The 27,998-nt window shown below is 37.1% G+C and overlaps 1 protein-coding gene across 2 annotated transcripts in view; it reads left to right on the forward strand.

Moving 5' to 3' along the window:
• VWA8 (von Willebrand factor A domain containing 8) overlaps window positions 1–27,998 on the forward strand; it is a 390,434-nt gene that overhangs the window by 183,923 nt on the left and 178,513 nt on the right. For both annotated transcript variants that reach the window (XM_023208911.1, XM_023208909.2), the window contains exon 21: window positions 13,298–13,374. In XM_023208911.1, coding sequence (XP_023064679.1) covers window positions 13,298–13,374 — 77 coding nt within the window. The remainder of the gene's footprint in view (window positions 1–13,297; window positions 13,375–27,998) is intronic.

Here is a 27,998-nt window from a genome sequence, read left to right on the forward strand (position 1 = left end):
ATAGAGGTTTAGTAAATGTTGAATTATTTAACATTGAGATACTGTGAATATTTTATTGCTAAAATTAAAGAATGTGTAAATTTTGCTAATTAATAATTTGAACTAAGCCCTGGCAGATTGCTACTGTGCACCATCAGAAATATACCATGTTGCTATGACAGCATAATTGTTCAATATCTGTAGAGGCACTGAACAGTTTGTCCAGAAATTTTCTTGCCTGTGTCCCCCAGCTGGTAGTGGCAGCAGGGATTTGATAACTTAGTGTCTAATAGCTCCAGCAGCCTGGGGACCCCAAGGCTGTGAAATACTTGTTTCATCAAATACAGTGGCACTCATTTTTATTTTAAATTATTTTTTGTTCCTTCTCAAACCCCTTAGTTAATGAAGTGGCCTGAATTACAACGTGGAAATTCATTGGCATTCTGCCACATTCTTTCTGCCAATTTAGTTGGTGTATCCATTGTTTCTTAGTGAATATTTTTTCTTGTATTTATTTTGAATCTGTATTTTGTTCCTGTAGACACACTGATTTTCGCACCCTGCAATATTTGTCATGACTGCTTTGGTTATACCTAATGGCTGACCACACTACCCAAAAGTGTATCTTTGCCATTTATAGCAACACAGTATTTCAAAGGGAAAATGCACGGATGTAGATTTTATTGTTTTCATGTGAAAAGGAGGTTATGACGTTGATAGGGAGGTTTATAAGGACTGTGTTTTAGAGTCATGCAAACTAGTAATGTAATTGAAATGTATGTTTTCTAATCTGACTTCTGACTACTATTTGTTGACTGGTACAAGGAACCCATTTGTATGACTGTTTAGGATTATTTACTATTCAGTTTTAATAATTTTTTTATTATACTTTTAAGTTTTAGGGTACATGTGCACAACCTGCAAGTTTGTTACATATGTATACATGTGCCATGTTGGTGTGCTGCACCCATTAACTCGTCATTTACATTAAGTATATCTCCTAATGCTATCCCTCCCACTCCCCCCACCCCACGACAGGCCCTGTTGTGTGTGATGTTCCCCACCCTGTGTCCAAGTGTTCTTATGTTTCAGTTCCCACCTATGAGTGAGAACATGTGGTGTTTGGTTTTCTGTCCTTGCCATAGTTTGCTCAGAATGATAGTTTCCAGCTTCATCCATGTCCCTTCAAAGGACATGAACTCATCCTTTTTTATGACTGTATAGTATTCCATGGTGTATATGTGCCACATTTTCTTAATCCGGTGTATCATTGATGGACATTGGGTTGGTTCCAAGTCTTTGCTATTGTGAATAGTGCTGCAATAAACATACGTGTGCATGTGTCTTTATAGCAGCATGATTTGTAATCCCTTGGGTATATACCCAGTAATGGGATCACTAGGTCAAATGGTATTTCTAGTTCTAGATCCGTGAGGAATTGCTACACTGTCTTCCACAATGGTTGAACTAGTTTACACTCCCACCAACAGTGTAGAAGTGTTCCTATTTATCCGCATCCTCTCCAGCACCTGTTGTTTCCTGACTTTTTAATGATCACCATTCTAAGTGCTGTGAGATGGTGTCTCATTATGGTTTTGATTTGCATTTCTCCGATGACCAGTGATAATGACCATTTTTTCATGTGTCTGTTGGCTACAAAAATGTCTTCTTTTGAGAAGTGTCTGTTCATATCCTTCACCCACTTTTTGATGGGGTTTGATTTTTTCTTGTAAATTTTTTTCAGTTCTTTGTAGATTCTGGATATTAGCCCTTTGTCAGATGGGTAGATTGTAAAAATTTTCTCCCATTCTGTAGGTTGCCTGTTCACTCTGATGGTAGTTTCTTTTGCATTGCAGAAGCTCTTTAGTTTATTTAGATCCCATTTGTCTCTTTTGGCTTCTGTTGCCATTGCTTTTGGTATTTTCGTCATGAAGTCCTTGCTCATGCCTGTGTCCTGAATGGTATTGCCTAGCTTTTATTCTAGGATTTTTGTGGTTTTAGGTCTAACGTTTAAGTTTGTAATCCATCTTGAATTAATTTTTGTATGTGGTGTAATGAAGGGATCCAGTTTCAGCTCTCTACATATGGCTAGCCAGTTTTCCCAGCACCATTGCTTAAATAGGGAATCCTTTCCCCATTTCTTGTTTTTGTCAGATTTGTCAAAGATCAGATGGTTATAGATGTGTGGTATTATTTCTGAGGGCTCTGTTGTGTTCCATTGGTCTATATCTCTGTTTTGGTACCAGTACCATGCTGTTTTGGTTACTGTAGCCTTGTAGTATAGTTTGAAGTCAGGTAGTGTGATGCCTCCAGCTTTGTTCTTTTGGCTTAGGATTGTCTTGGCAATGCGGGGTCTTTTTTGGTTCCATATGAACTTTAAAGTAGTTTTTTCCAGTTCTGTGGAGAAAGTCATTGGTAGCTTGCTGGGGATGGCATTGAATCGATAAATTACTGTGGGCAGTATGGCCATTTTCACAATATTGATTCTTTCTGTCCATGAGCATGGATGCTCTTCCATTTGTTTGTGTCCTCTTTTATTTCATTGAGCGGTGGTTTGTAATTCTCCTTCAAGAGATCCTTCACATCCCTTGTAAGTTGGATTCCTAGGTATTTTATTCTCTTTGAAGCAATTGTGAATGGGAGTTCACTCATGATTTGGCTCTCTGTCTATTATTGGTGTATAGGAATGCTTGTGATTTTTGCACATTGATTTTGTATACTGAGACTTTGCTGAAGTTGTTTATCAGCTTAAGGAGATTTTGGGCTGAGACGAGTGGGGTTTTCTAAATACCCAATCATGTCATCTGCAAACAGGGACAATTTGACTTCCTCTTTTCCTAATTGAATACCCTTTATTTCTTTCTCCTGCCTGATTGCCCTGGCCAGAACTTCCAATACTATGTTGAATAAGAGTGGCGAGAGAGGGCATCCCTGTTTTGTGTCAGTTTTCAGAGGGAATGCTTGCAGTTTTTGCCCATTCATTGTGATATTGGCTGTGGGTTTGTCATAAATAGCTCTTATTATTTTGAGATACGTTCCATCAGTACCTAATTTTTTGAGAATTTTTATCATGAAGGGCTATTGAATTTTGTCAAAGGTCTTTTCTGCATCTATTGAGATAATCATGTGGTTTTTGTCTTTGGTTCTGTTTATGTGTTATGTTTATTGATTTGTGTATGTTGAACCCACTTTGCATCCCAGGGATGAAGCCCACTTGAGCATGGTGGATAAGCTTTTTGATGTGCTGTTGGATTCAGTTTGCCAGTATTTTATTGAGGATTTTTGCATCGATGTTCATCAGAGATATTGGTCTAAAATTCTCTTTTTTTGTTGTGTCTCTGCCAGGCTTTGGTATCAGGATGATGCTGGCCTCATAAAATGAGTTAGGGAGGATTCCCTCTTTTTGTATTGATTGAAATATTTTCAGAAGGAATGGTACCAGCTCCTCTTTGTACCTGTGGTAGAATTCGTCTGTGAATCTGTCTGGTCCTGGACTTTTTTTGGTTGGTAGGCTGTTAATTATTGGTCTATTCAGAGCCTGTTATTGGTCTGTTCAGGGGTTCACCTTCTTCTTGGTTTAGTCTTGGGAGGGTGTATGTGTCCAGGTTTATCCATTTCTTCTAGATTTTCTAGTTTCTTTCCACAGAGGTGTTTATAGTATTCTCTGATGGTAGTTTGTATTTCTGTGGGATAGTTGGTGATATCCCCTTTATCATTTTTTATTGCATTGATTTGATTCTTCTCTGTTTTCTTCTTTATTAGTCTTGCTAGCAGCCTATCAATTTTGTTGATCTTTTCAAAAAACCAGCTCCTGGATTTATTGATTTTTTTTGAAGAGTTTTCTATCTCCTTCAGTTCTGCTCTGATCTTAGTTATGTCTTGCCTTCTGCTAGCTTTTGAATGTATTTGCTCTTGCTTCTCTAGTTCTTTTAATTGTGATGTTAGGTAGTCAATTTTAGATCTTTCCTGCTTTCTCTTGTGGGCATTTAGTGCTATAAATTTCCCTCTACACACTGCTTTTAATGTGTCCCAGAGATTCTGGTATGTTGTTTCTTTGTTCTCATTGGTTTCAAAGAACATCTTTTTTTCTGCCTTCATTTCGTTATGTACCCAGTAGTCATTCAGGAGCAGGTTGTTCAGTTTCCATGTAGTTGAGCAGTTTTGAGTGAGTTTCTTAATCCTGAGTTCTAGTTTGATTGCACTGTGGTCTGAGAGACAGTTTGTTATAATTTCTGTTCTTGTACACTTGCTGAGGAGTGCTTTAATTCCAACTACGTGGTCAATTTTGGAATAAGTGTGATGTGGTGCTGAGAAGAATGTATATTCTGTTGCTTTGGGGTGGAGAGTTCTGTAGATGTCTATTAGGTCTGCAGGGTGCAGAGCTGAGTTCAATTCCTGGATATCCTTGTTAACTTTCTGTCTCGTTGATCTGTCTAATGTTGACAGTGGGGTGTTAAAGTCTCCCATTATTATTGTGTGGGAGTCTAAGTCTCTTTGTAGGTCTCTAAGCACTTGCTTTATGAATCTGGGTGCTCCTGTATTGGGTTCATATATATTTAGGATAGTTAGCTGTTCTTGTTGAATTGATCCCTTTACCATTATGTAATGGCCCTCTTTGTGTCTTCTGATATTTGTTAGTTTAAAGTCTGTTTTGTCAGAGACTAGGATTGCAACCCCTGCTGTTTCTTGTTTTCCATTTGCTTGGTAGATTTTCCTCCATCCCTTTATTTTGAGCCTATGTGTGTCTCTGCATGTGAGATGGGTCTCCTGAATACAGCAAACTGATGGGTCTTGACTCTTTATCCATTTTGCCAGTCTGTGTCTTTTAATTGGATCATTTAGCCCATTTACATTTAAGGTTAATATTATGTGTGAATTTGATCCTGTTATTATGATGTTAGCTGGTTATTTTGCTCATTAGTTGATGCAGTTTCTTCCTAGCATCAACGGTCTTTACAATTTGGCATGTTTTTGCAATGGCTGGTACCTGTTGTTCCTTTCCATGTTTAGTGCTTCCTTCAGGATCTCTTGTAGGGCCGGCCTGGTGGTGACAGAATCTCTAAGCATTTGCTTGTCTGTAAAGGATTTTATTTCTCCTTCACTTATGAAACTTAGTTTGGCTGGATATGAAATTCTGGGTTGAAAATTCTTTTCTTTAAGAATGTTGAATATTGGCCCCTATTCTCTTCTGGCTTGTAGAGTTTCTGCCGAGATACCTGCTGTTAGTCTGATGGGCTTCCCTTTGTGGGTAACCTGACATTTCTTTCTGGCTGCCCTTAACATTTTTTCCTTCATTTCAACTTTGTTGAATCTGACAATTGTGTGTCTTGGAGTTGCTCTTCTCAAGGAGTATCTTTGTGGCGTTCTCTGTATTTTCTGAATTTGAATGTTGGCCTGCCTTGCTAGGTTGGGGAAGTTCTCCTGGATAACATCCTGAAGAGTGTTTTCTGACTTGGTTCCGTTCTCCCCGTCACTTTCAGGTACACCAATCAGATGTATATTTGGTCTTTTCACATAGTCCCATATTTCTTGGAGGTTTTGTTCATTTCTTTTCCCTTTTTTTCTCTACACTTCTCTTCTCACTTCATTTCATTAATTTGATCTTCAATCACTGATACCCTTTCTTCCAGTTGATCAAATCAGCTACTGAAGCTTATGCATGCATCACGTAGTTCTTGTGCCATGGTTTTCAGCTCCATCCAGTCATTTAAGGTCTTCTCTACACTGTTTATTCTAGTTAGCCATTTGTGTAATCTTTTTTCAAGGTTTTTAACTTCTTTGTGATAGGTTCGAACATCCTCCTTTATCTTGGAGAAGTTTGTTATTACCAGTCTTCTGAAGCCTTCTTCTCTCAACTCATCAAAGTCATTCTACATCCTGCTTTGTTCTGTTGCTGGGAAGGAGCTGCGTTCTTTTGGAGGAGAAGAGGCGCTCTGATTTTTCGAATTTTCAGCTTTTCTGCTCTGGTTTCTCCCCATCTTTGTGGTTTTATCTACCTTTGGTCTTTGATGATGGTGACATACAGGTGGGGTTTTGGTGTGGATGTCCTTTCTGTTAGTTTTCCTTCTAACAGTCAGGACCCTCAGCTGCAGATCTGTTGGAGTTTGCTGGAGGTCCACTCCAGACCCTGTATTCCTGGGTATCACCAGTGGAGGCTGCAGAACCGCAAATATTGCATAATGGCAAATGTTGCTGCCTGATCCTTCCTCTGGAAGCTTCGTGTCAGAGGGTCACCCAGCCGTATGAGGTGTCAGTTGGCCCCTTCTGGGAGTTGCCTCCCGGTTCGGCTACTCAGGAGTCAGGGACCCACTTGAGGAGGCAGTCTGTCCGTTCTCAGATCTCAAACTCTGTGCTGAGAGAACCACTACTCTCTTCAAAGCTGTCAGACTGGGACTTTAAGTCTGCAGAAGTTCCTGTTGCCTTTTGTTCAGCTATGCCCTGCCCTCAGAGGTGGAGTCTACAGAGGCAGGCGGGCCCACTTGAGCTGTGGTGGGCTCCACCCAGTTCGAGCTTCCTGGCCTCTTTGTTTACCTACTCAAGGCTCAGCAATGGTGGGCGCCCCTCCCCCAGCCAGCCTCGTTGCTGCCTAGTGGTTTGATCTCAGACTGCTGTGCTAGAAGTGAGCAAGTCTCTGGGCATGGGACCCTCCGAGCCAGGCACGGGATAGAATCTCCTGGTGTGCCGTTTGCTAAGACCATTGGAAAAGCACAATTTTATTAGGGTGGGAGTGACCCAATTTTCCAGGTGCCGTCTGTCATGACTTCCCTTGGCTAGGAAAGGGAATTCCCCGACCCCTTGTGCTTCCAGAGTGAGGCAATGCTCGCCCTGCTTTGGCTCACAGTCCGCGGGCTGCACCCACTGTCCTATACCCACTGTCCGACAAGCCCCAGTGAGATGAACCTGGTACCTCAGTTGAAAATGCAGAAATCACTCATCTTCTGCATCGCTCACGCTGTGAGCTGTAGACTGGAGCTGTTCCAGTTTGGCCATCTTGGACCCTCCCTCATAATTTTTTTCTGATTACCAAAGTAATGTATATGTATTGAGAGAATTTGGAAAATAAGAAATTTCTGGTGATCATTAGCAGTGATTTCTTATTTTGTTATAAGACCAAAGAATATCTTTGTAAAATAGTATTTAGAGATTAGCTTGTCTAAACCCTCTCTACTCAAGCAAATCTAAGCTCAGATGGTGGTAAAAATTCCCACATGAGAAGGATAGCACAGTGTATTTTTAGGCATTTAAGCAAAGAATTAGAAGGTTCAACATTAGATGGGATTTTTTTAAAGCAATTAAAATTTATTTCTTGGTTTACTGTAATGTTAGTTTATTTCATTTTTTATTGTAATTGGTATTTGTTAATGACATTAATGTGGTGACTTTTCTAACAAAGAAATTAGTGCCTTATGCAAAGAACATCTCTATTATACAAACTGAACTAACTTTATGAAAATTATTAAAGAATTGGAGGGAACTAAAAGAAGGCCCACAGTTAACAAGTTTCAGAGAACATGCAAAAAAGCTGAACATTGGCAGTGGCAAATACTCACCTGGAGTCCATTTTTTAAAATTGCTGAAGAAAAGATCTGGATTTGCTTCCTCACTGTTCTCCCTTCTGAACCTTAGATAACATTCAGGGAGCTCCCAGACATGTGTTGTAGGTGATTTTACAACCTTAAACTGACTGATCTTTGACTCCATCACATTTAGAGACCTGAATAGGGGGATGATCCTGGCCTCAAGAAGCAAGCCTATCTACCGGCCAAGGACCTGGCACATTGCTAGAGTATACTGGTGAGAGAGAGTGGTTTAGGAACCCAAAGGAGGAAATCATTCTCGTGCTGAGAGTTAAAGGAGAGAAAACAATGGGACAGATAGGCAAAGCTTTGGAGAAGTTGGGACATTTCATCAGAAGGCTAGGTGGGGGTAGTGGAAGATGACAGACAGATAGGCAAGGATGAGCTATTGTAGTCAAAAGAAACCACATAAGCAAAGACATGGATGTGGAAGGGTATTTTTTAGGAGACAGTGGCTGAAAGGAACTTGTTTGAGTGAGTCACAAAGGGTTGATGAGCATGCTTGTGAGTTTATCTGCTGTTGCAGGGATCCCTCAAGGCCTATCACAAACCCTTCAGCCTTCAAGTCCCAACATTTAGTCCAAACCCCATTCCTAGACTAATTTTCTCTTGGCCTGTTTTTCATTCCTTTTTAGCTTTTTTCTCCTACTCCATTTCTTTCTTTCTCTCCTCCTTTGATGGAACATGGATAGAGTTTTGTACATTCTTTATTTTTTTCTTGTCCAGGAAGAAAAGCCCCAAAGTCCCTTTGCTGTAAAGAATTTTATTGCTAATCTCTCTGAGTAAACAGGGTAACTAAAATAATAAACCTGAGGAAGTTATAAGAGTCCCAGAATCCCTCAGAGTTCTTAAAGTCAAGGTCCTTGAGCTTTTCTCTCAGAAACTGGACGCATGCTTACTTCCTCTCCTTGGTTTGACTCCTGTCTGTGGGGCTTCGCATAATTCCTACTTCTCCTAACCTGGTAGTGAAAGGGCCACCCAACTCCTGCTTCTGCGAAAATCCCTCTGGCCAGTACGTTGTCATGAAAAGCACAGTCCGGCAGAACAGAATGATAAATGTTAGTGTCATTCTGATGAGATTATTTTTATTTTTTAGGATCTCTCATTCCACAAGTTTCTTCTACCATTTCAAATTTTCACTTACTAAATATTATTCTCAATAAGAGTTAATGTTATAAAAATTTATCTATTTCATGTTGATTTTTACTGAAGGATACAAATTACATATATAAAGGGAATTTTTACTAGTAAGTAAACATAAATATGTATAGGAACAAAATGAAAATGTTAGCAGATTTTTTAAGCAGTTGGACATTGGCTGATTATTGTTTTCTGAGTTTCCCATTGAGAAAAATGAGCATGTGTAACTTTATAATGGAACAATAAGACACTATTTATGTCTTTATTCAATTAAAATAATCCAGAGAATTTTCTATTCTAGGCAAAAACTGTGATTAGAAGGAACAAGTCATTATAACTGTTTCATTTTGCTCAGGATATTTACAGAAATTCTTTCCTAGATGATGCTTTCAGCATTTCCTCAAAGGAATTGTCAGAGCTTTTTAAATGAAGTAGTAAGCAACTTGATGAGATGTCTGTTTTAGAAAAATAACTAAACAAATTGGGGATTATCTTGTTGTGAATCTGGAGGTGGGAAACCAAACCAAATTCGGCCCTTTCCGGTAGTTTGGGGAGGGGATGAGCTACCCTTGAGCTGAGACAGTGAATTGGAGAGGAAGGAGCAGATATGGGAAGCAGACACTTCAAAGTAAACATATCCAAAATTAAACTGCCTTTTATAGCTAGACTTCCCTTCCCCACCCAGCTAATTCAGTTCTTCTCCCCTATTTCTGCTGTGACCTGCCACTCTATTGCCCAAGACAGAAATTTTGACTTCGTCATCTCCTCATCCTTAACTCCAGGCCCTCACTGAGTCCTGTTGGTTCCTTTTCCTAAATATCTCTTAAATCTATTCATTTCTGTCTATCCCATAGTTTAGACCACCATCATCTCCTGCTTGAATTTTAAAGGAATTTCAGACTGCGTTCTTGCTTTCTCTTCTGCTCTCTACCAGACTCCACCGTACCATTCCGTCAGAGCAATTTTCTAAAACTGAAAATCTGATCCTGTTATTCCTTTACTTCAGTGGCTTCTTGGTGCTTTGAGGAAACAGTTCTAACTCTTTTAAGTGGCTTCCAGGGCTTTGCCAGACTTAAACCCCACCTACCTTTCTAGCCTGGTTTCTTACCACTCCCTTTCTCCCTTTTCTCTAGCTTCTGACTTCTTGCAGACCTGTCCAGCTCTCCAGCTGACTGTTACCCACAAGTCTTGACACATACTGTTCTACCTGTAACACTCCCTTTTTTCATCTTTCCCTGTACCTCTTTAATTCCTTGATATCTCAATCTAAACATAACTGTGCAGTCGGCCTTCCTGAGCCCTTAGGTTAAATCTTCAAGCATCTTGGATTGTCGTATGAGGACACTATCTATTATATGTGTTGTCTGTGTTCCCTACTAGACTGTAAGCTGTGAATATGGTGAGAGGCTGTAGCTGTTTTCTTTACTACTATAGCCAGCTCAGCTAGTACAGTGCTGTAATATTAGGTGCTCAAATAATTGATGAGTTAGGCAAGGAAGTGAGAGAGGGAGAAAAGAAGGGAGGGAGGGAGAAAATGTTGGAAGGGAAAGAGGAATGAAGAAAACAGAAGGAATGGAGGGAAAGAATAAAACTAAAAGTTTTGCAGGTAGGGACTGCAGAGATCCTAATGACATTTTGCATGAGGTCTGAGGGGGAAAAATGAAGCCATCAAAAATATTCTAGCATTCTTTTATTGAGCAGCTGAGTATGTGGCAATACTGTTATATGAGGGTTGAAAAGAGACAAAAGTAGGTTTGGGTGGAAGGATAATAAGCATCTGTTTCAGAAGTTCAGTTGATGGTTAAGAATAGGGGATATTGAATGAAGCTTAGAAAAGAAGTGTGAGCTGTATATGATGACTGAGGTCATGGTAGTGGATAGTATTTCCCAGAGAGAGAGCATATGGAGCAAGACAGCTGAGGTTGGGGTTCTGGAGACTCCAACATTTAAAGAGACACAGCAAAAGAGCTCCTTAGTGGCAGCTGGGACTCAAACTACATTTATGGGACTTGTGACTCCTAAATCATGCCTTGCTCAGAGGGAATTTGAATAAGCGTGGCTGTTTAATAGCTTCAGAGGTGGGGAGGGAGGAGGAACTCCTTGATAGCACATTTTCATGACATTTCTTCCAGGAAATCCTTTGTATTTCTGACATTGTAATGCATTTAGGATGTCTGCTTTTTCTAGGATTACTGAATTTAACAGAACGAATATATTAACACAGACATTTTACTCATCTGAATTTATCTATTTAAAAATTTATATTTATGGTCACATGCCATTTAAAGTTTTACATACCGGATGTAATTTACATACAAATATGCAAATGTGATATTCCTCCTTTGTGCTTCTATGCTAGGCTTGAAACTATTTTGGGTGAAATCCAATTAGATACTGAAAAGATTCCTAGAAGACGAAATTATCCATTGTTCTAACTCTAGTGAATTTGTCAATTTGACATTCAGCTCCGATAACCTTGAATCTTTTGTAGGTGAAATAATTCACTTTTAAAATTTATCCCACTTTATTTATTTATTTATTTATTTATTTATTTATTTTATTTTATTTTATTTTTACAGGTGGAGTCTTGCTCCATCACTAGGCTGTAATGTAGTGGTGTGATCATGGCCACTGCAGCCTCAAATTCCTAGGTTCAAGAGATCTTTCCACCTCAGGCTCCCAAGTAGCTAGGACTACAGGCATCTGCCACCATGCCTGGCTAATTTTTGTTTGTTTGTTTTTGTTTTTATAGAGATAGGGCCTCACTGTGTTGCCCAGGCTGATCTGGGACTTTTGGGCTCAAGTGATCCTCCCACTTAAGCCACCCAAATCTCTGAGATTGCTAATGTGAGTCATGCCCCTGGCCCGTTCTTCTTTTATAAGTCCATAATTTCAGCATCCTTATTAATATGGTCACCACTTATATATTACCAGAATCTTCACTCTTTTTCCAGTACTTTCCAAGCTCCCTATATTTGTTTATTCACTTGACAAATATTTATTGAACGCACTCTCAGGCACTGTGCTGAGCTCTGGGGATATAGTGGTAAGTAAAACAGACATGGTTTCTACCCCCTGTGGCACTCAATCATACCATTTCAATTGATTTGAATGTCTATCCTTGATGCTTGTAGAATGCTTTTCTTCACAAGATGTTTGAGTATGTAGTAAAAATACCAGTAAAAATGCCTGCTTCCCTATTGGGCTTCTGCTATTGGTACTGTATACCATACATTGCCTCAGTCTACCTAATTATTTCTGTAGGGTGGACCTAGAAGTGAGGAAGGAGATAACTTAAGGCCCAGATTACCAAAATCAATTTCAAACTGAAAGAAAGATATTCCATAATGCAGAGACTATAATTATGAGCATCAGAATCATATAGACCTGGATGTGAGTCCTGGTTTCACTAGAATTACCTGTGTGTGACTGTGTGCACAGTGCTTACCTGTGAGCCTTGGTTTCTTGATTTGTGAGGTTGAAATAATTTTAACCCCTACCTCATGGGACTGTTGTGATGATGAAATGAAATAACCCATGAAAATACTTACCCTACAGCCTGGCATAGTATAGGTGAAGTGTCCCTTATCTTAGATGCTTGGGACCAGAAGCATTTCACATTTTAGAATATTTACATATACATACCAGTTCAGCATCCCTAATCTAAAAATCCAAAATCTGAAGTGCTCCAATGAGCATTTCTATTGAGCATGACCTTTGAGCATCTTGTTGCTGCTCAAAAAGTTTCAGAATTTGGAGCATTTTGGGTTTCAGATTTTTGGATTAGTGATGCTCAATCCATATAAGAATCAGTAAGAGTTATTTTTGCTAGCATGTATGATATGAAGTCAGCTTTTAAACTGTAACTCTTTCCACACAACCTACTTGTTAAAAGATTTACACCCCATTAATTGTATTTCACCTCTAAGTGAAAACTTTGAAATAGGGAAATAGCATGGGGGTGGATTCCATTTTTAACAGTCTGTCTTCTACAAAGGGATAGCAACTCTCAGCACCAGTAAGTGGTAAGGAAATGAGGGCATTTCTAGGAAGAGTACCTATAGTTGAGTTTTATTAATACACTAGGTTTCCAAGGTTTTAAAGGACTTTAAAATAGGATAAAAGGAAAAGAAATGAGTGTTTGATTCTAATAGAAAAAGTACAGTATTATATTTACCTTTCTGTAGCTGAAAATCATAATTCTGAAGAACTGATTAGAGAAACCATTGTTTTATACTTACTTGATCACCTTTGATGACATCCTTCAAATCTGAAATAGTTAATACTATAGGCATCTGCTGTGATGCCTAGACTTCAGTGTAAATTTACAGAACAGAAAAATCAATATGTAGGAGGCTAATTTATGGGTTTCCTTTCAAATAAGAATGGCTTAGGACTAGTATGTTTAGAAATAAATTTTTTAAACCCTCATGTCGTAGGAGATATTCCGTATATGTCTGCCAGTTTGATTTTCATGAGTGGTAACCTAAAACAGTAAAAAGGTGAGAAATCAGGTTTTGGTAAAAGACTTTTCTGGTTTGGCATAAGCTTATCTCCAGAAAATAGCCCCTTTTTGTTTAATGTTTTCTGTGTAATTACAGGGTGTAGGAAAAAACAAGATTGTTGACAGATTCCTTCACCTGCTCAACAGACCCCGAGAATATATTCAGCTACACAGGTAAGACTATTAGACCCACAGCCTCTTAAAAATCTCATTTAATCATTTGTTTCCCTCCTGGTACAATTTAAAAATACTTTCTTAAAGACCCATTTTATAAACCAGTTTTATTTCTGTTCTTCTTTTCTCTCCTTTAAAGGTAATAAAACCATGCAAAATTTATTTTTAAAGTGACTAATGCTTTATAAACGTGAATTAATAGATATTCTGTGGACAGAGAGTGATGAACATTACATTCTAGGAACAGATCTCATCAACATAAAGGCTCTTAAGTTAGAAGAAAAACATGTAGGATCTAAGCCTATTCTCTAACAAGCAGCTAAAAGAGCTCACAAGGAGAAATAATAAACTATGTGAATCTCAGGTATGAGATAAGGAACCCAGAAATCTGGAAGAAGTATGTTATTAGTTGTCTCTTTGCCTTCCTTAAAGTTACTTTTTGCGTAATTTTATATGGTTAGAATGCTGGTTCAGCTTTTAATCAAACAGGTTTTCTCAGTATGGGTCATTTTTAGCTTTATGAATGAACCTGTTCTAATTTTTAAAAAATAAAATATAAATGACACTACAAACAAAACAGAAAGATAAGTCAAGAAATATATCAAGTAATAAACAACTTAAAGCTAACTTAGATTCTTAGTGTTTTAATCCCAGGAAGTAAAAAATATATAGTATAATAGAGCATTGAATTGAGTTATAAGAGTTAGTTTCTGGTTTGGGTCTTTTCACTAAGTGATTATCAGTTCTTGAGACAGAATTGTAGGAGAATAAAGGGCAGAGTTAGTGGGTCAAAGGAGAAAGAAGAAAGTACCCAGGAAAAGCTGAGATATGGTGAAAAACTGCCTTTTGGGATTTATACCTCTGACCATGATGGTAGTGGTACCAGATTGGCCCTACCACAATAAAAACTGTAAAAATGAACAAAATTCACAAACACTAGGAAAAGAAGAACTACTAGGGATCTTTGACGTGAACAGCTACCAGAGCTCCTACATGACCAGGAGCCTTCATTAAATACCCCTGGTATTCAGAAGGGTATTTATCTTTTAAAGTCTATGTTTAGAAGTAGGACTGATCTATCCTTAAAGTAAGAGTTACTCCATACCTATCCTTACAAATTTTAAAACTAAGCCCTGATAAAGAAGGATACTTGCTATTTAATATTATTTTGAAAGTTTTGTCTGATACAAAGTTGCTTTAAAAATAAAAATATTTTTAAATATTGGGGAGGTAGGGAGGAATACATTGAAAAAATCAAGGTGATTCAACAGTAAATTGACTTCATACCTGAACAAAACTTAACACTCAACCAAGAAGACCACAAAATCCAAACACTCAGCAACATAGCATTCATTGAGTCAAGCATTCAACAGGAAATTACTAGACATACAAAAAAAGCAGGAATATTGGTCAATAGAAATAGACTAAAAATGACAGGATGATGGAATTAGCAGACAAGGACTATAAAACAGTTGCCATAAATAGATTCAAACGTTTAAAGGGAGAAAAATGTGAACATAATGACAATAATTGGAAATTCTTAGTGTAAAAATGACAACCCTAAAAAAGCAGCTTCACATACACACAATTGTAGTCTCAAAAGAGAAGAGAAAAAAATGGGACAGAAAAATATTTGAAGAGATAACGGTAGGAAAATTCTCAAATTTGATAAAAAAGATAATGTTACCAATCCAGGAAGCTCAATGAACTTCAAGCAGAATAAACAAAAAAACACTACATGGCATGTAATCAAATTGCTAAAAGCTAAGAGAAAAATCTTTAAAATTACCAGAGGAAAAAAGACATATTACCTATAGGGGAACAATGATAAAAATGCTGACTTCTCCTGAGAAATAAATATGAACCACAATTCAACTGAAGTGCTGAAAGAAAAAAAGATCAGTATAGATTAGTATATTTGACAAAAACATTCTTCAGAAGGAAAAATAATGACATTTTCAGACAAAAACTGAGAGTGTTTTTTTATCAGCAGACCTGTATAATACAAAAAAATAAAATTACAATTCAGAATTTCCTATGAACATAGATGCAAAAATTTTTAACAAATGTTAACAAATCAAATTCAACAATATATAAAAACAATATATAAAAAAATATGTCATAACTAAGGAGGTTTTATCTCAGGAATGTAAGGCTGGCTGACCATTGAAAAATCAAATAATATAACACATTTACAGAATAAATAAAAAACCATATGATCCTCTAATTGCCGCCAGAAAAATCATTTGAGAAAATTCAATACGCATCCATGATAAAACATCACATAAACTAAAAATATCAGGAAACTTCCGCAATCAAATAAGAGGCATCTATAAAAAGCCTATAGCTAACTTCATATTTAAAAATGAAAAACTAATGTTTTTCTCATGATTAGGAAAAAAGACAAGAATATCAACTACTCATATTATGCTGGAGGTGCCAGCTAGCACAATAAAGCCAGAAACCTTAATAAATGGCATACATGCTATTTATAGATGACACAATTGCATGAATGTGTATATAAAAAATCTTAAGAAACGTATAAAAAAGGTGTTATAACTAACAACCAAGTTAAGCAAGGTCATAAGATACAAGGAAAATGTACAAAAATCAATTGTATTCCATATATAATATATTCCATATATATATATATATATATACTAGTATATACAGCAATGGGAAAAAATTTAAAAATACTGTTTACAATAGTGTAATGAATATATTTAGGAATAAATTAATTTAACATAATATATGCAAAATTTAAATTTGCTATTGTTAATAGTGTGTAACAAGGTCAACAGACACCGTTATTTCTTCAGATACTTCTAACTTGCTGATGGCTGTTTGAAATGGAACTGAAGGTTATCTGTTTCATACTCATGAGATGATGAGCTTCTGTCATAGTAAATTATTCCCCTTATCTTCATCTACCTCAACATCCCCCTCAATATCCTCAGTATCTCTGCCATATAGTGTTCATTCTACATTATTTGGAAATAGAAGGTATTCTTTGTTGTTTACAATACATTTTTAATCCTGATTTTCTGCTACCATCATTTCTGCCAGTATTAGAGAATTCTAGTTACAAAGCTAGATCCATGAATTTGCCAAGCTAAATATAAGTCTTCTCAATATGTTAGGCATTAAATGTTAAGAATTTGTTCCCTAGAAAGCCCTCTTCTCATTGTCATATTACTTGTCCCCCACATTCCCACTCATAGCTTTCCATGTTTCTTTTTCCTATCACCCATCATTTCATTTCCCAAATTTTATATAGGTCAACTACATATTTCAGAAAATTTCTAGCCTTTTCAAGTGCTTTAAGAATATAGGATTTTACATGTTCTCTCTTATCAGTGGGAGCTAAACATTGAGTACTCATGGACATAAAGATGACAACAATAGATAGTGGGGACTGCTAAATGGCAGAGAGAAGGAGGGGAGCAAGGATTGAAAACTAACATTGGTTACTATGTTTACTATGTAGGTGGCAGGATCAGTCATACCCTAAACCTCAGGATCACACAATATAGCCATGTAACAAACCTGCACATGTACCCCCTAAATCTAAAATAAAGGTTGTAATTATTTTTTAAAAGAAGACTAATACTGTTTTTTTTATTCGGCTTCATCCAAATTTTTACCACACTATTTTTATATCTTCTCATGGCTCTTTGTATGAATGATGAATTATATAAACTTAGAACTTTCAACTCAAAAAATTTTTAAATATTTGTCATATTAAAACTACAGGGCTGTGTATTATAGGAGATATAGGAAGAAATAAGAAACATGATCCTACAGGAGCTGTAATTACTTGTAATTATTTCAATCTTCTATGTTCCCCTGAAACACTCTCTTTTTTTTCCCTTGTCCTTTAAGCTATTCAATTAGTTTTTCCTCTCACATGGATAAAGTTGGAAACACAATGAAAGAATCGGAATTTTCAACTAGTTTGCTAGTTCTTGCTTGAATAATTTCTATTCGTAACATATCATAGTTCCAATTGTTGAGTTACAGGGCACCTAGCAAGACCAGTATTTTGTATTTAAGGATGATAAGTGAGCATTGCAGTTCATTCTTAGCAGAATTTGTGCTGTTTTGATTGCATAGTGTTTACCTCCTACTGTAGACTGAGGGTTCCTTTAAAAATATTTTATTACTTAACAGTTTTAATGTATATACAGATGCTACTTAAGTGTATAGTATCAATTTAGAGCAAAACAAATGAATTTAAATTTAATATTTTAAAATAATCAAGGAAAAAATCTTTTATTCTTAAAGATGGCTTCAAAAGTTGAAATTGTCATTGAAATTTATACTCAGAAAAGAGGAAGTCACTTTTTATGAGAATGGCTTCACCATGGAGATGTATATACAGATGCCATATAAGTATATACTATCAATTTAAAGTGAAAAACAAGTGAATTTAAATTTAATATTTTACAATAATCAAGGAGAAAACCGATTTTTTTCTTAAGGATGGCTTTAGAAATTAAACTCAGCTCCCAATATAATACCCTAGGAGAAAGAAAGTCATTTTACATGAGAGTTTCTTCATATCATGAGGGCAGTTTCTCCATTCCTTTATTTTGAACAATAAAATATATGTTTAGAAAGATATATTAGGCTGAACTGCCTCAGTCAATTCTAATTTTAGATTATGGTCGTTTCTTAACACAACCAGCAAAAAAGGAGACAATGAAATATAACAAGTATTAGTGATTATTTCTAGGTGTATGTTACCACCATTATCTTTATAAGCAGGCTTTTTAGTTGCGGATTCATTATGTTTATTAGCCATATGAAGTTCTGATAAATGTTGTTTTAGGATCTGTTCCCTCTAATTATTGGCATAAAGTTATTTAGAATATCATCTTATGATATTTTAATGTCCTTAGGCTCAGTATTGATATTCCCATTTTTATGCCTGGTATTGGCTATTTGCCTTCACAATCAGTTTTGCCAGGGGTTTATCAATATTATTGGTCAAAGAACTAACTTCTGGCATTGTTGAAACTCTCTTTTGTATGTTTTGTTTCTATTTCAGTAATTTCTGATTTTATCTTTATTATACCCTTCGTTTTGTTTTTGTTGGATTTCACGTGTTCTTTTTTAAAACTTTTTGATGTGAATGCCTAAATTATTGATTTTCAATCTTTAATTTATAATATGCTCATTTGAAGCTATATATTTTTGAGCCTTTCTTTGGGTCTCAGTTCTTTCATCTCTGACTAAGAGGAGCAGTTGGGGTCATTTATATAAGAATATCTTTCTTAGCTTTGTATTTGAATATCCTTCATTGGGCAAAAAGAAGACAGTATTCACCATGCTTTTAAAAGTTAAAAGGATTAGAGATACCATGCCTTACTTTCTGCCTAGAATGTCTATAATACTAACCATTTGTTACAAAATAAATGATCCATAAATTGTAAAGAGTTGCATGTTGCTAATTTATATTCTATACTATAGTAATTCTGACATTGGCTAGATAAAAGTATAGATATGTTATCTATGAAAATAAATCATAAATTGAAAATATAATTAAAAATTCAAAGCTAAATATTTATATTTTATAGTACCCATTACTATATTATTGATTAATAATAGTATTACAAGTAAAATATCTATTCATTTTAATAAGGGCCCTAAGTATCTCCAACAATATTGGTTATTTACTATGTAAAGTTGGAAGTGAAATGTCTCGATTTCTGTTTAAATACATACATTACCCAGTTAAAATGGCTTTTATCCAAAAGTCAGTCAATAGCAAATGCTGGTGAAGATGTGGAGAAAAGGGAACCCTTGTATGCTGTTAGTGGAAATGTCTCACATGGTGGCAGACAAGAGGAGAAAGCTTGTGCAGGGAAACTCCCCTTTTTAAAACCATCAGATCTCGTGAGACTTACTGTCACAAGAACAGCACAGGAAAGACCTGCCCCTATGATTCAATTAGTTCCCACTGGATCCCTCCCACAGCATGTGAGAATTCAAGATGGGATTTGGGTGGGTTCACAGCCAAACCATATCAGCACCTGCAAAAATTTAAAATTAAAAAGAAAAGCATACATTAAAGATTTTTTACTAACTAGACTGACATTCCTACTAATTTCAGTGTGGGGAATTTATTTATTATATACAGCTTTAGGGCTACATTTGCTATAACATTTCAGCTCATAAAATTGCTTTAAGAGAAATATACGTTTAAAAGACCTAAAAAAGGCAGTCTCTAAAGAATGTTTAAGACTTCTCTAATCTATGAGATAATCCACTTAAGGTCTTTACTTTGTTTATTTTAGATTCCTTTCAATGGAGTTGTGATGTTACCATCTAAATACTTAGTCACACTTAGTTTATGAATGTCATTTGAACAAATTAGTTATAAAAGCCATTCAAAACATAATCTTGATAAGTAAAACTGTCAGCAAACATACACAAATAAAACACAACCAGTATACTTTTAAATATGGCCATGTTATGTTTTGATAATCAGATTTCATAAAGCCAGCAAGCTGGGCAATTCATGTATTTAGTTAAAATCAAGATGTCTGAAGAGTATGACATGGGTAATGAAAGTAATTACTTTTGTAAGTATACATTTACGAAAGGGAATATATGACTCCCGTTTGTGAAGTGAATCTATTTACTTGATTTTCTATGATGTTATGTTAATTTGATATTAAGAGGACACTTGAATATGTTAACTTCTATAGCTGTATTTCCTCCCTGGTTAAAAATACATGTCTATATTAAAATCAGACTTATTTTAGGGCTCTGAAATACTTTTACTGCCAGAGTTTTTTTCATTTGCTATCCTTCATAATTGAAGAGGACAGCACAGGTCCAATCATTAACATGACCTATGCTCTTGGTTATTTTTCTAATAGCAGTGCTTAGATTGGGAGATCCCAGGTCTCCCAGGATAGCCCCAACTTTCTCTTTCAGTGAGACTTTCTGCAGATATTCTCAATTTACTCCAGACTATTTAGCGTCCTACTCACAAGTTTTGAATTTGTAGCATGCCTGCTTTATTCCTCCATCTAAAATGTAGCTCCTTTCTCCCCCAGCCCTTCAAGGTTTGGTCCACTGTAACTTGTACATAAAACCTTTTGTGATTTTTCTTCATTCTGGGTGTAACTGTTTGTTCCCTCCTCTGACACTCCACAGAATTGAATTTGTATCATTGTGATAGAAAGGGCATGGGTTTTAGAGATCAAATCCAGTCTTTAGTAACTTTTCTGAGCCCTTAACTCCTTGAGTCTCAACTTCCCTGCCTATCAAATTGAAATAATAATACCTTGCAGGGTTGTTGTGAGGAATAAATGAGAGAATGTGTGCAATAGGCCAACCACAGTATCTGGCACCTTTCGGTGCCTAAACATTTAGGCAACATAGTAACTGTTAGCTTCTTGCCATATACCCTGCTTTCTTATCAAACATTGGTTTGCACTGTAGTAGTTTCTGTATCTTATTTCCATCCCCTCCCCTTTGCCCAATCATGCCTTTCCAACTAAATAGGGAACTTTTTGAGGGCAAGAACCTGGTTTATTCACTATATGTTAATTCATTCACCTAATATCTATTCATTTTGTTTGGCAGTGTCTGTTTTAGGCACTGGATGACGTATAGATGATGATATCCATCTTGACCTGGTACAGCTTGCTTGTCAGTGGTGAATATGCATCAACCTTTATGGTACAGTTATTGTATATAAGCTATGATAGAGCATGTGCAGGTGCCATGGGAGCCTTGAGGAGGCTCAACTCTCAGAATACATGTCTGTGGTATGGTAGAAGGTGATAGGGAGAAGGTAGCACTCAAACTGAGTCTTAAGGGATAAGTAGGAGTTTTCTAAGTGGAGCACAGAGAAAACAGCATTATGGTTATTAAAAACAGGCAGGACTTGAATCACAGAAAACACTAGGAAGTGATCCAGATCATATTGTTGGTGCTCAGCAAATATATTAACAATGAGAGTGGAAAGAAGGGACATATTGAAATAGGTTTACAGGGCTAATTTTAGCCTTTATAACCATGTGGAGGGTGAAGGGAAAGAGAAGTTAACGGTACCTCCTGTGTGTGATCTACCAATCATGAGGCAGGTACTTGGTGTGGTTCTTAATTCACAGCAGATATCCAGTAAGTATTTGTTTAAATGACTTGGTATGTGCTAATTTCATCTGAAACTTCCAGGTCAAGCTCCCCTGTGATCAGCCGTGCCTACTGAGGAGCACTAATGCTTGTTTTAGAATTCAGTAAGGTTAATTCTACATACATAATAGATCTTTAACTGTCATATAAGTGCTCTAACCAACTCAGGTCATTAAAATATTGTATCATGGATAGTTATTGTTAAAACACTTACTTTTCCTCTGTCATAGTTTTATATTTTTTTTTGTGAAACCAAATGAAGTAAACCATTTAGCAAATTCCGCCCTCTTAAAATTAAATATCCTGGAGTGAATGATGACATGCTTTACAAAGCACAGCATAATTCAACATATGAGGCTCCCTTCAAGCTGAAGAAAACTGAATGTGACAGTATAAATTTTGAAATTCACAAAGTCCCGGAGGGCACATAGAAATACTGGCAGAAAATAGAAAAAGTAAAAGCTTTTCTGAAGTCTCCTGGAAAAAATGATTATTGAGTCATCACAACATTCTTAGCACTGATAAGAACACTGGAGAACTCGAGCCCTGTCCAATGTCAGCTACTGCACAGAACAGCCAGGGTGCTCCCTCTGTCTCATCTTTCCCATTAAAAATTTGAAAAGTCTGTTTTGGAAACATTTGTATTAGCAATTGAGCAGTAGTTTCCATATTAAGAATGGCTTCTATTGCCTCCCCCTTTTTAATTTTTAATAAATTATGCCAGTGCCTCTACTTTTCCATGTAGATCTTTAGGTTTGTAACAATTTTTGATTCCTCTAGATGATCTCCAAATTGATGTATTTTTTTAAAATTATACTTTAAGTTCTAGGGTACATGTGCACAGTGTGCAAGTTTGTTACATATGTATACATGTTGGTGTGCTGCACCCATTAGCTCGTCATTTACATTAGGTGTATCTCCTATTGCTATCCCTCCCCACTACCCCCTCCCCACAATAGGCCCCAGTGTGTGATGTTCCCCTTCCTGTGTCCAAGTGATCTCATTGTTCAATTCCCACCTATGAGTGAGAACATGCAGTGTTTGTTTTTCTGTTCTTGTGATAGTTTGCTGAGAATGATGGTTTCCAGCTGCATCCATGTCCCTACAAAGGGCACGAACTCATCCTTTTTTATGACTGCATAGTATTCCATGGTGTGTATGTGCCACATTTTCTTCATCCAGTCTGTCACTGATGGACATTTGGGTTGATTCCAAGTCTTTGCTATTGTGAATAGTGCCGTAATAAACATAAGTGTGCATGTGTCTTTATAGCAGCATGATTTAGAATACTTTGGGTATATCCCCAGTAATGGGATGGCTGGGTCAAATGATATTTCTAGTTCTAGATCCTTGAGGAATCACCACACTGTTTTCCACAATGGCTGAACTAGTTTACAATCCCACCAACAGTGTAGAAGTGTTCCTATTTCTCCACATCCTCTCCAGCACCTGTTGTTTCCTGATTTTTTTTTTTTTTTTTTGAGATGCCTCGCTCTGTCGCCCAGGCTGGAGTGCAGTGGCGATCTCGACTCACTGCAAGATCCACCTCCCGGGTTTACACCATTCTCCTGCCTCAGCCTCCCGAGTAGCTGGGACTACAGGCGCCCGCCACCTTGCCCGGCTAGTTTTTTGTATTCTTTAGTAGAGATGGGGTTTCACTGTGTTAGCCAGGATGGCCTTGATCTCCTGACCTCGTGATCCGCCCATCTCGGCCTCCCAAAGTGCTGGGATTACAGGCATGAGCCACCGTGCCCGGCCTGTTTCCTGATTTTTTAATGATTGCCATTCTAACTGGTGTGAGATGGTATCTCATTGTGGTTTTGATTTGCATTTCTCTGATGGCAAGTGATGATGAGCATTTTTTCATGTGTCTGTTGGCTGTATGAATGTCTTCTTTTGAGAAGTGTTTGTTCATATCCTTTGCCCACTTTTTGATGGGGTTGTTTGTTTTTTTCTTGTAAATTTGTTTGAGTTCTTTATAGGTTCTGGATATTAGCCCTTTGTCAGATGAGTAGATTGCAAAAATTTTCTCCCATTCTGTAGGTTGCCTGTTCACTCTGATGGTAGTTTCTTTTGCTGTGCAGAAGCTCTTTAGTTTAATTAGATCCCGTTTGTCAATTTTGGCTTTTGTTACCGTTGCTTTTGGTGTTTTAGACATGAAGTCCTTGCCCATACCTATGTCCTGAATGGTATTACCTAGGTTTTCTTTATTTTTTTTTAAATTTAACATTTGCATAGCAGCTACTTTGTGCCAGGTACTGTTCTAAGCTGTTTTCAAACTGTAACTTGTTACCGCTCACTACAGCTCTATAATATCAATAATATTATTATCTCTGTCTTGCAAATGAGGCTACTGAGGCACAGAAAGGTTAAACAATTTGGCCAAGGTCACATAGCTGGCTTCATACATTCTGGCTGCAGCCCTGTGTTCTAACCACTGTACTGTACTGCTGCTTAAGTTTATTGTGCTGAACCCATTGTATTTTAGTGAGGATAGTACTGCAGTAAGTATGTCACTAAAGTATTATCCATGTGATAGGACTGTGGGTCAACCAGTTGTTACAGTCTACACTTTAGCCTATGTATAATATAATACTTGATTTTTAAAATTCTAGCATCATATTCCTAATCCTTGCTCAGCTTGATCCCAAAGTATTTTCCACATTTTTTTTTGGCCAGTTATTCCATATTATTCCATTTTTATCAATAATGATATATCCTTATTAAATTTCACTTCACCGGATTATTACACTTACATTGATGCTCAATCACATCTCATTTGAAGATTGTCGTCAGTAAATTTAATAGCCCTGTTTTGTGTTCCGTCACCTGGGCGATTCATGAAAACGTTTACCAAATTAATTCCTGTGGTCTTTTAGACGATGTTCCTCCCTGGCTGGGTACTTCAGTAATATCCTTTGTTTCAGTGTACCCATCAAGTGGTTACATTATCCTGGCATCTAATTTGTGGGTTATGGAGTTGATGAGTCAGAGCTACAGACTTCTGAAGCTGGAGATACCAGCAAGTGGTGTGCTCAGGGCTGTTTTGGAAAAGAAGACTGGAGACAGGATTCTATGGGTTTCTTCATCTTTATTTTCTAAATCACAAGCTTAAGGAGCTTGAGAACCACTGAGATGCAATGTGTATTTTCTACTTAGTTTTGTTACGTCCCTTGCCACTACAGAACAGCTACATTCCTTTCAAGTGCTATTTACTTTTTTAGTTTGAGAAAAATGTTAAAAATCCAAAAAATGTAAATATAAATATATGACACATATCCAAATTTATCACCCAGATTTAACAACTGTTCATATTTTTCCAAATTTGACTCTACTCTTCCTTGTGCAGAAATAAAACACTGTAATTATAACTGAGGTCTCCTTTGGCCACTACTTCCAGTCTGGTCTCCCCTTCCTCAAGTCACTCACTATTATAAATTTAGTTTATAATTTTTTAATCCTTTTTTAATTGTAAAGCATAATTTTATTAAGAAAATCGTTATTTCTATGATAAAATCAGAGATACTCTGATGGAAGAGGAATTTTTAAAAATTTTAGTCCTTATTTGTAATAAAAATAAAAACAACTCTGGGTCAAATGGTATTTCTAGTTCTAGATCCTTGAGGAATCGCCACACTGTCTTCCATAGTGGTTGAACTAGTTTACACTCCCACCAACAGTGTAAAAGCGTTCCTGTTTCTCCATATCCTCGCCAGCACCTGTGGTTTCCTGACTTTTTAATGATTGCCATTCTAACTGGTGTGAGATGATATCTCATTGTGGTTTTGATTTACATTTCTCTGATGACCAGTGATGATGAGCATTTTTTCATGTGTCTGTTGGCTGCATAAATGTCTTCTTTTGAGAAGTGTCTGTTCATATCCTTTGCCCACTTTTTGATGGGGTTGTTTGATTTTTTTCTTGTAAATTTGTTTAAGTTCTTTGTAGATTCTGCATATTAGCCCTATGTCAGATGGGTAGATTGCAAAAATTTTCTCCCATTCTGGAGGTGAGCAAAGTATCACAAGGACAGAAAACCAAACACCGCAAGTTCTCACTCACAGGTGGAAATTGAACAATGAGAACACTTGGACACAGGGCCGGGAACATCACACACCGGGGCCTGTCGTGAGGTGGGGGCATGGGGGAGATATAGCATTCGGAGAAATACCTAACCTAAATGACGAGTTGATGGGTGCAGCACACCAACATGGCACATGTATACTATATGTAACAAACCTGCACGTTGTGCACAAGTACCCTAGAACTGAAAGTATAATAATAATAATAATAAACAGGCCAGGCGCAGTGGTTCATGCCTGTAATCCCAGCACTTTGGAAGGCCAAGGCAGGTGAATCAAGAGGTCAGGAGATAAGACCATCCTGGCTCACACAGTGAAACCCCGTCTCTACTAAAAAATACAAAAAAAAATTAGCCGGGCCTGGTGGTGGTCACCTGTAGTCCCAGCTACTCGGGAGGCTAAGGCAGGAGAATGGCGAGAACCCAGAAAGCGGAGCATGCAGTGAGCTAAGATCGCACTACTGCACTCCAGCCTGGGCGACAGAGCGAGACTCCGTCTCAAAATAAATAAATAAATAAAACAACTCAATATTAAAGCTGTTTCAATCGTATATTATCTTAACATGTTTAACATCATGTCCTAACCACTGAAACCTGCTCTCCTCTCTCTGGACCTTTCTAGTCAGCACCCGCTGCAGGTTTCTTACAGGGTTGTTATAAGCAGACAAAGTGAAGAAGATACCTCCCAACTTTCTTCTTATTCAATTAGATTTAAAATGGTGTTTTGTTGCGGCACTATTCACAATAGCAGAGACTTGGAATCAACCCAAATGTCCATCTGTGACAGACTGGATTAAGAAAATGTGGCACATATACACCATGGAATACTATGCAGCCATAAAAAAGGATGAGTTTGCGTCCTTTGCAGGGACATGGATGCACCTGGAAACCATCATTCTTAGCAAACTATCACAAGAACAGAAAACCAAACACCGCATGTTCTCACTCATAGGTGGGAACTGAACACTGAGATCACTTGGACACAGGAAGGGGAACATCACACACTGGGGCCTATCATAGGGAGGGGGGAGGGGAGAGGGATTGCATTGGGAGTTATACATGATATAAATGATGAATTGATGGGTGCTGATGAGTTGATGGGTGCAGCACACCAACATGGCACAAGTATACATATGTAACAAACCTGCACGTTATGCACATGTACCCTACAACTTAAAGTATAATAAAAAATTTAAAAAATAAAATGAAATAAAATAAAATAAAATGGTGTTTTGTTTTGTTTTAGTTTTATAAAATACCATTCCTTATTGTTTTAGCCAGAATCTTCAGATGAGGGCAACAGTGACAAATGAGCAGAAGAGGATGGGATGAGGGACTTAAACTAGTAGTAGATTTATGTATTTGTGGGTGGCTCAGTTCACAACTTCGTTAGCTAATTTCTGTTAACTGAGGTGTATCTATGATGTTTTATGCAGGAAGAATTAAAAGTGTTGCTAGAAGATCTAAGAATTATTTCTACATTTTTCTTCATTCATTCAAACAGTCAACAGATATCTTAGGTTGGGTTCCCTAGCAGCAGAACCAGAGATGTAAATGTTTGTGGAAATGAATTGGAGGGACAGCTTCTAGGTGAAATCTGTAAGCAAGTGAAGGACTCAGGATAAGGCCAATGAAAAGAGGTGGTTTAGCTAAAGGCTGGCCTCAGCCTCTTCATAAGGAGTTCTGGAGCGTGAATGTTACTACTCAGTTACCCCACCTGAAGGCAAGAGCACCAGCCTTTTTTACCCTCATATCTCTAAGTCATTGATTTAGGGCTGCCCTGAGGGAGAAAGGGAGGCAGGCATGTGTGACCTCCCAAGCATTTCTGGGTGAGGTAACCTCCATTAGTAGAACAAAATTCTCTAGAGAAAAGTTTAGCTTTGAGCTTTCAGAAGTCAGTGCTGCAGTAGCTGAGGTATAGTTGCATTTGGTAGTAAAGGAGATCTACTGCAACAAACCTTTACTGAGTTCCTCTTATGTCCATAGTACTGTTCTTGAGAATACAACAGTGAACAGAATGACAGACAAGGTCACTGCTATCATGAAGCTTTCTTTCTAGTGGTGAGAAGATAGGCAATGAACAAATAATTTAATAAACAGGAAAATACCAATGCTATTAATAAAGTGAAAATGACATAAACATTTTTAAAGGGTAATGTGGTAAGGAACAAATGGGAGACTACTTGAGGAGAACTCAAACATTGATATGTTTGGCAGCAATTATTATTTTCATAATTGTAGTTTATTTGTGGTGAGACATTCTGGCATTTCAGCAACTTTGTCTGTTCTGGAGAGTCGGTAGATGAATTGACCCAATGCAGATTTGATCTGTAAGCAAAGTAATAGCCAGCCTTTCACATTTACAGCAATTAGAGGGTTGTAAGAATTTTGT

The sequence above is a fragment of the Piliocolobus tephrosceles genome, chromosome X, assembly GCF_002776525.5.
Source record: "Piliocolobus tephrosceles isolate RC106 chromosome X, ASM277652v3, whole genome shotgun sequence".
Lineage (NCBI taxonomy): Eukaryota > Metazoa > Chordata > Mammalia > Primates > Cercopithecidae > Piliocolobus > Piliocolobus tephrosceles.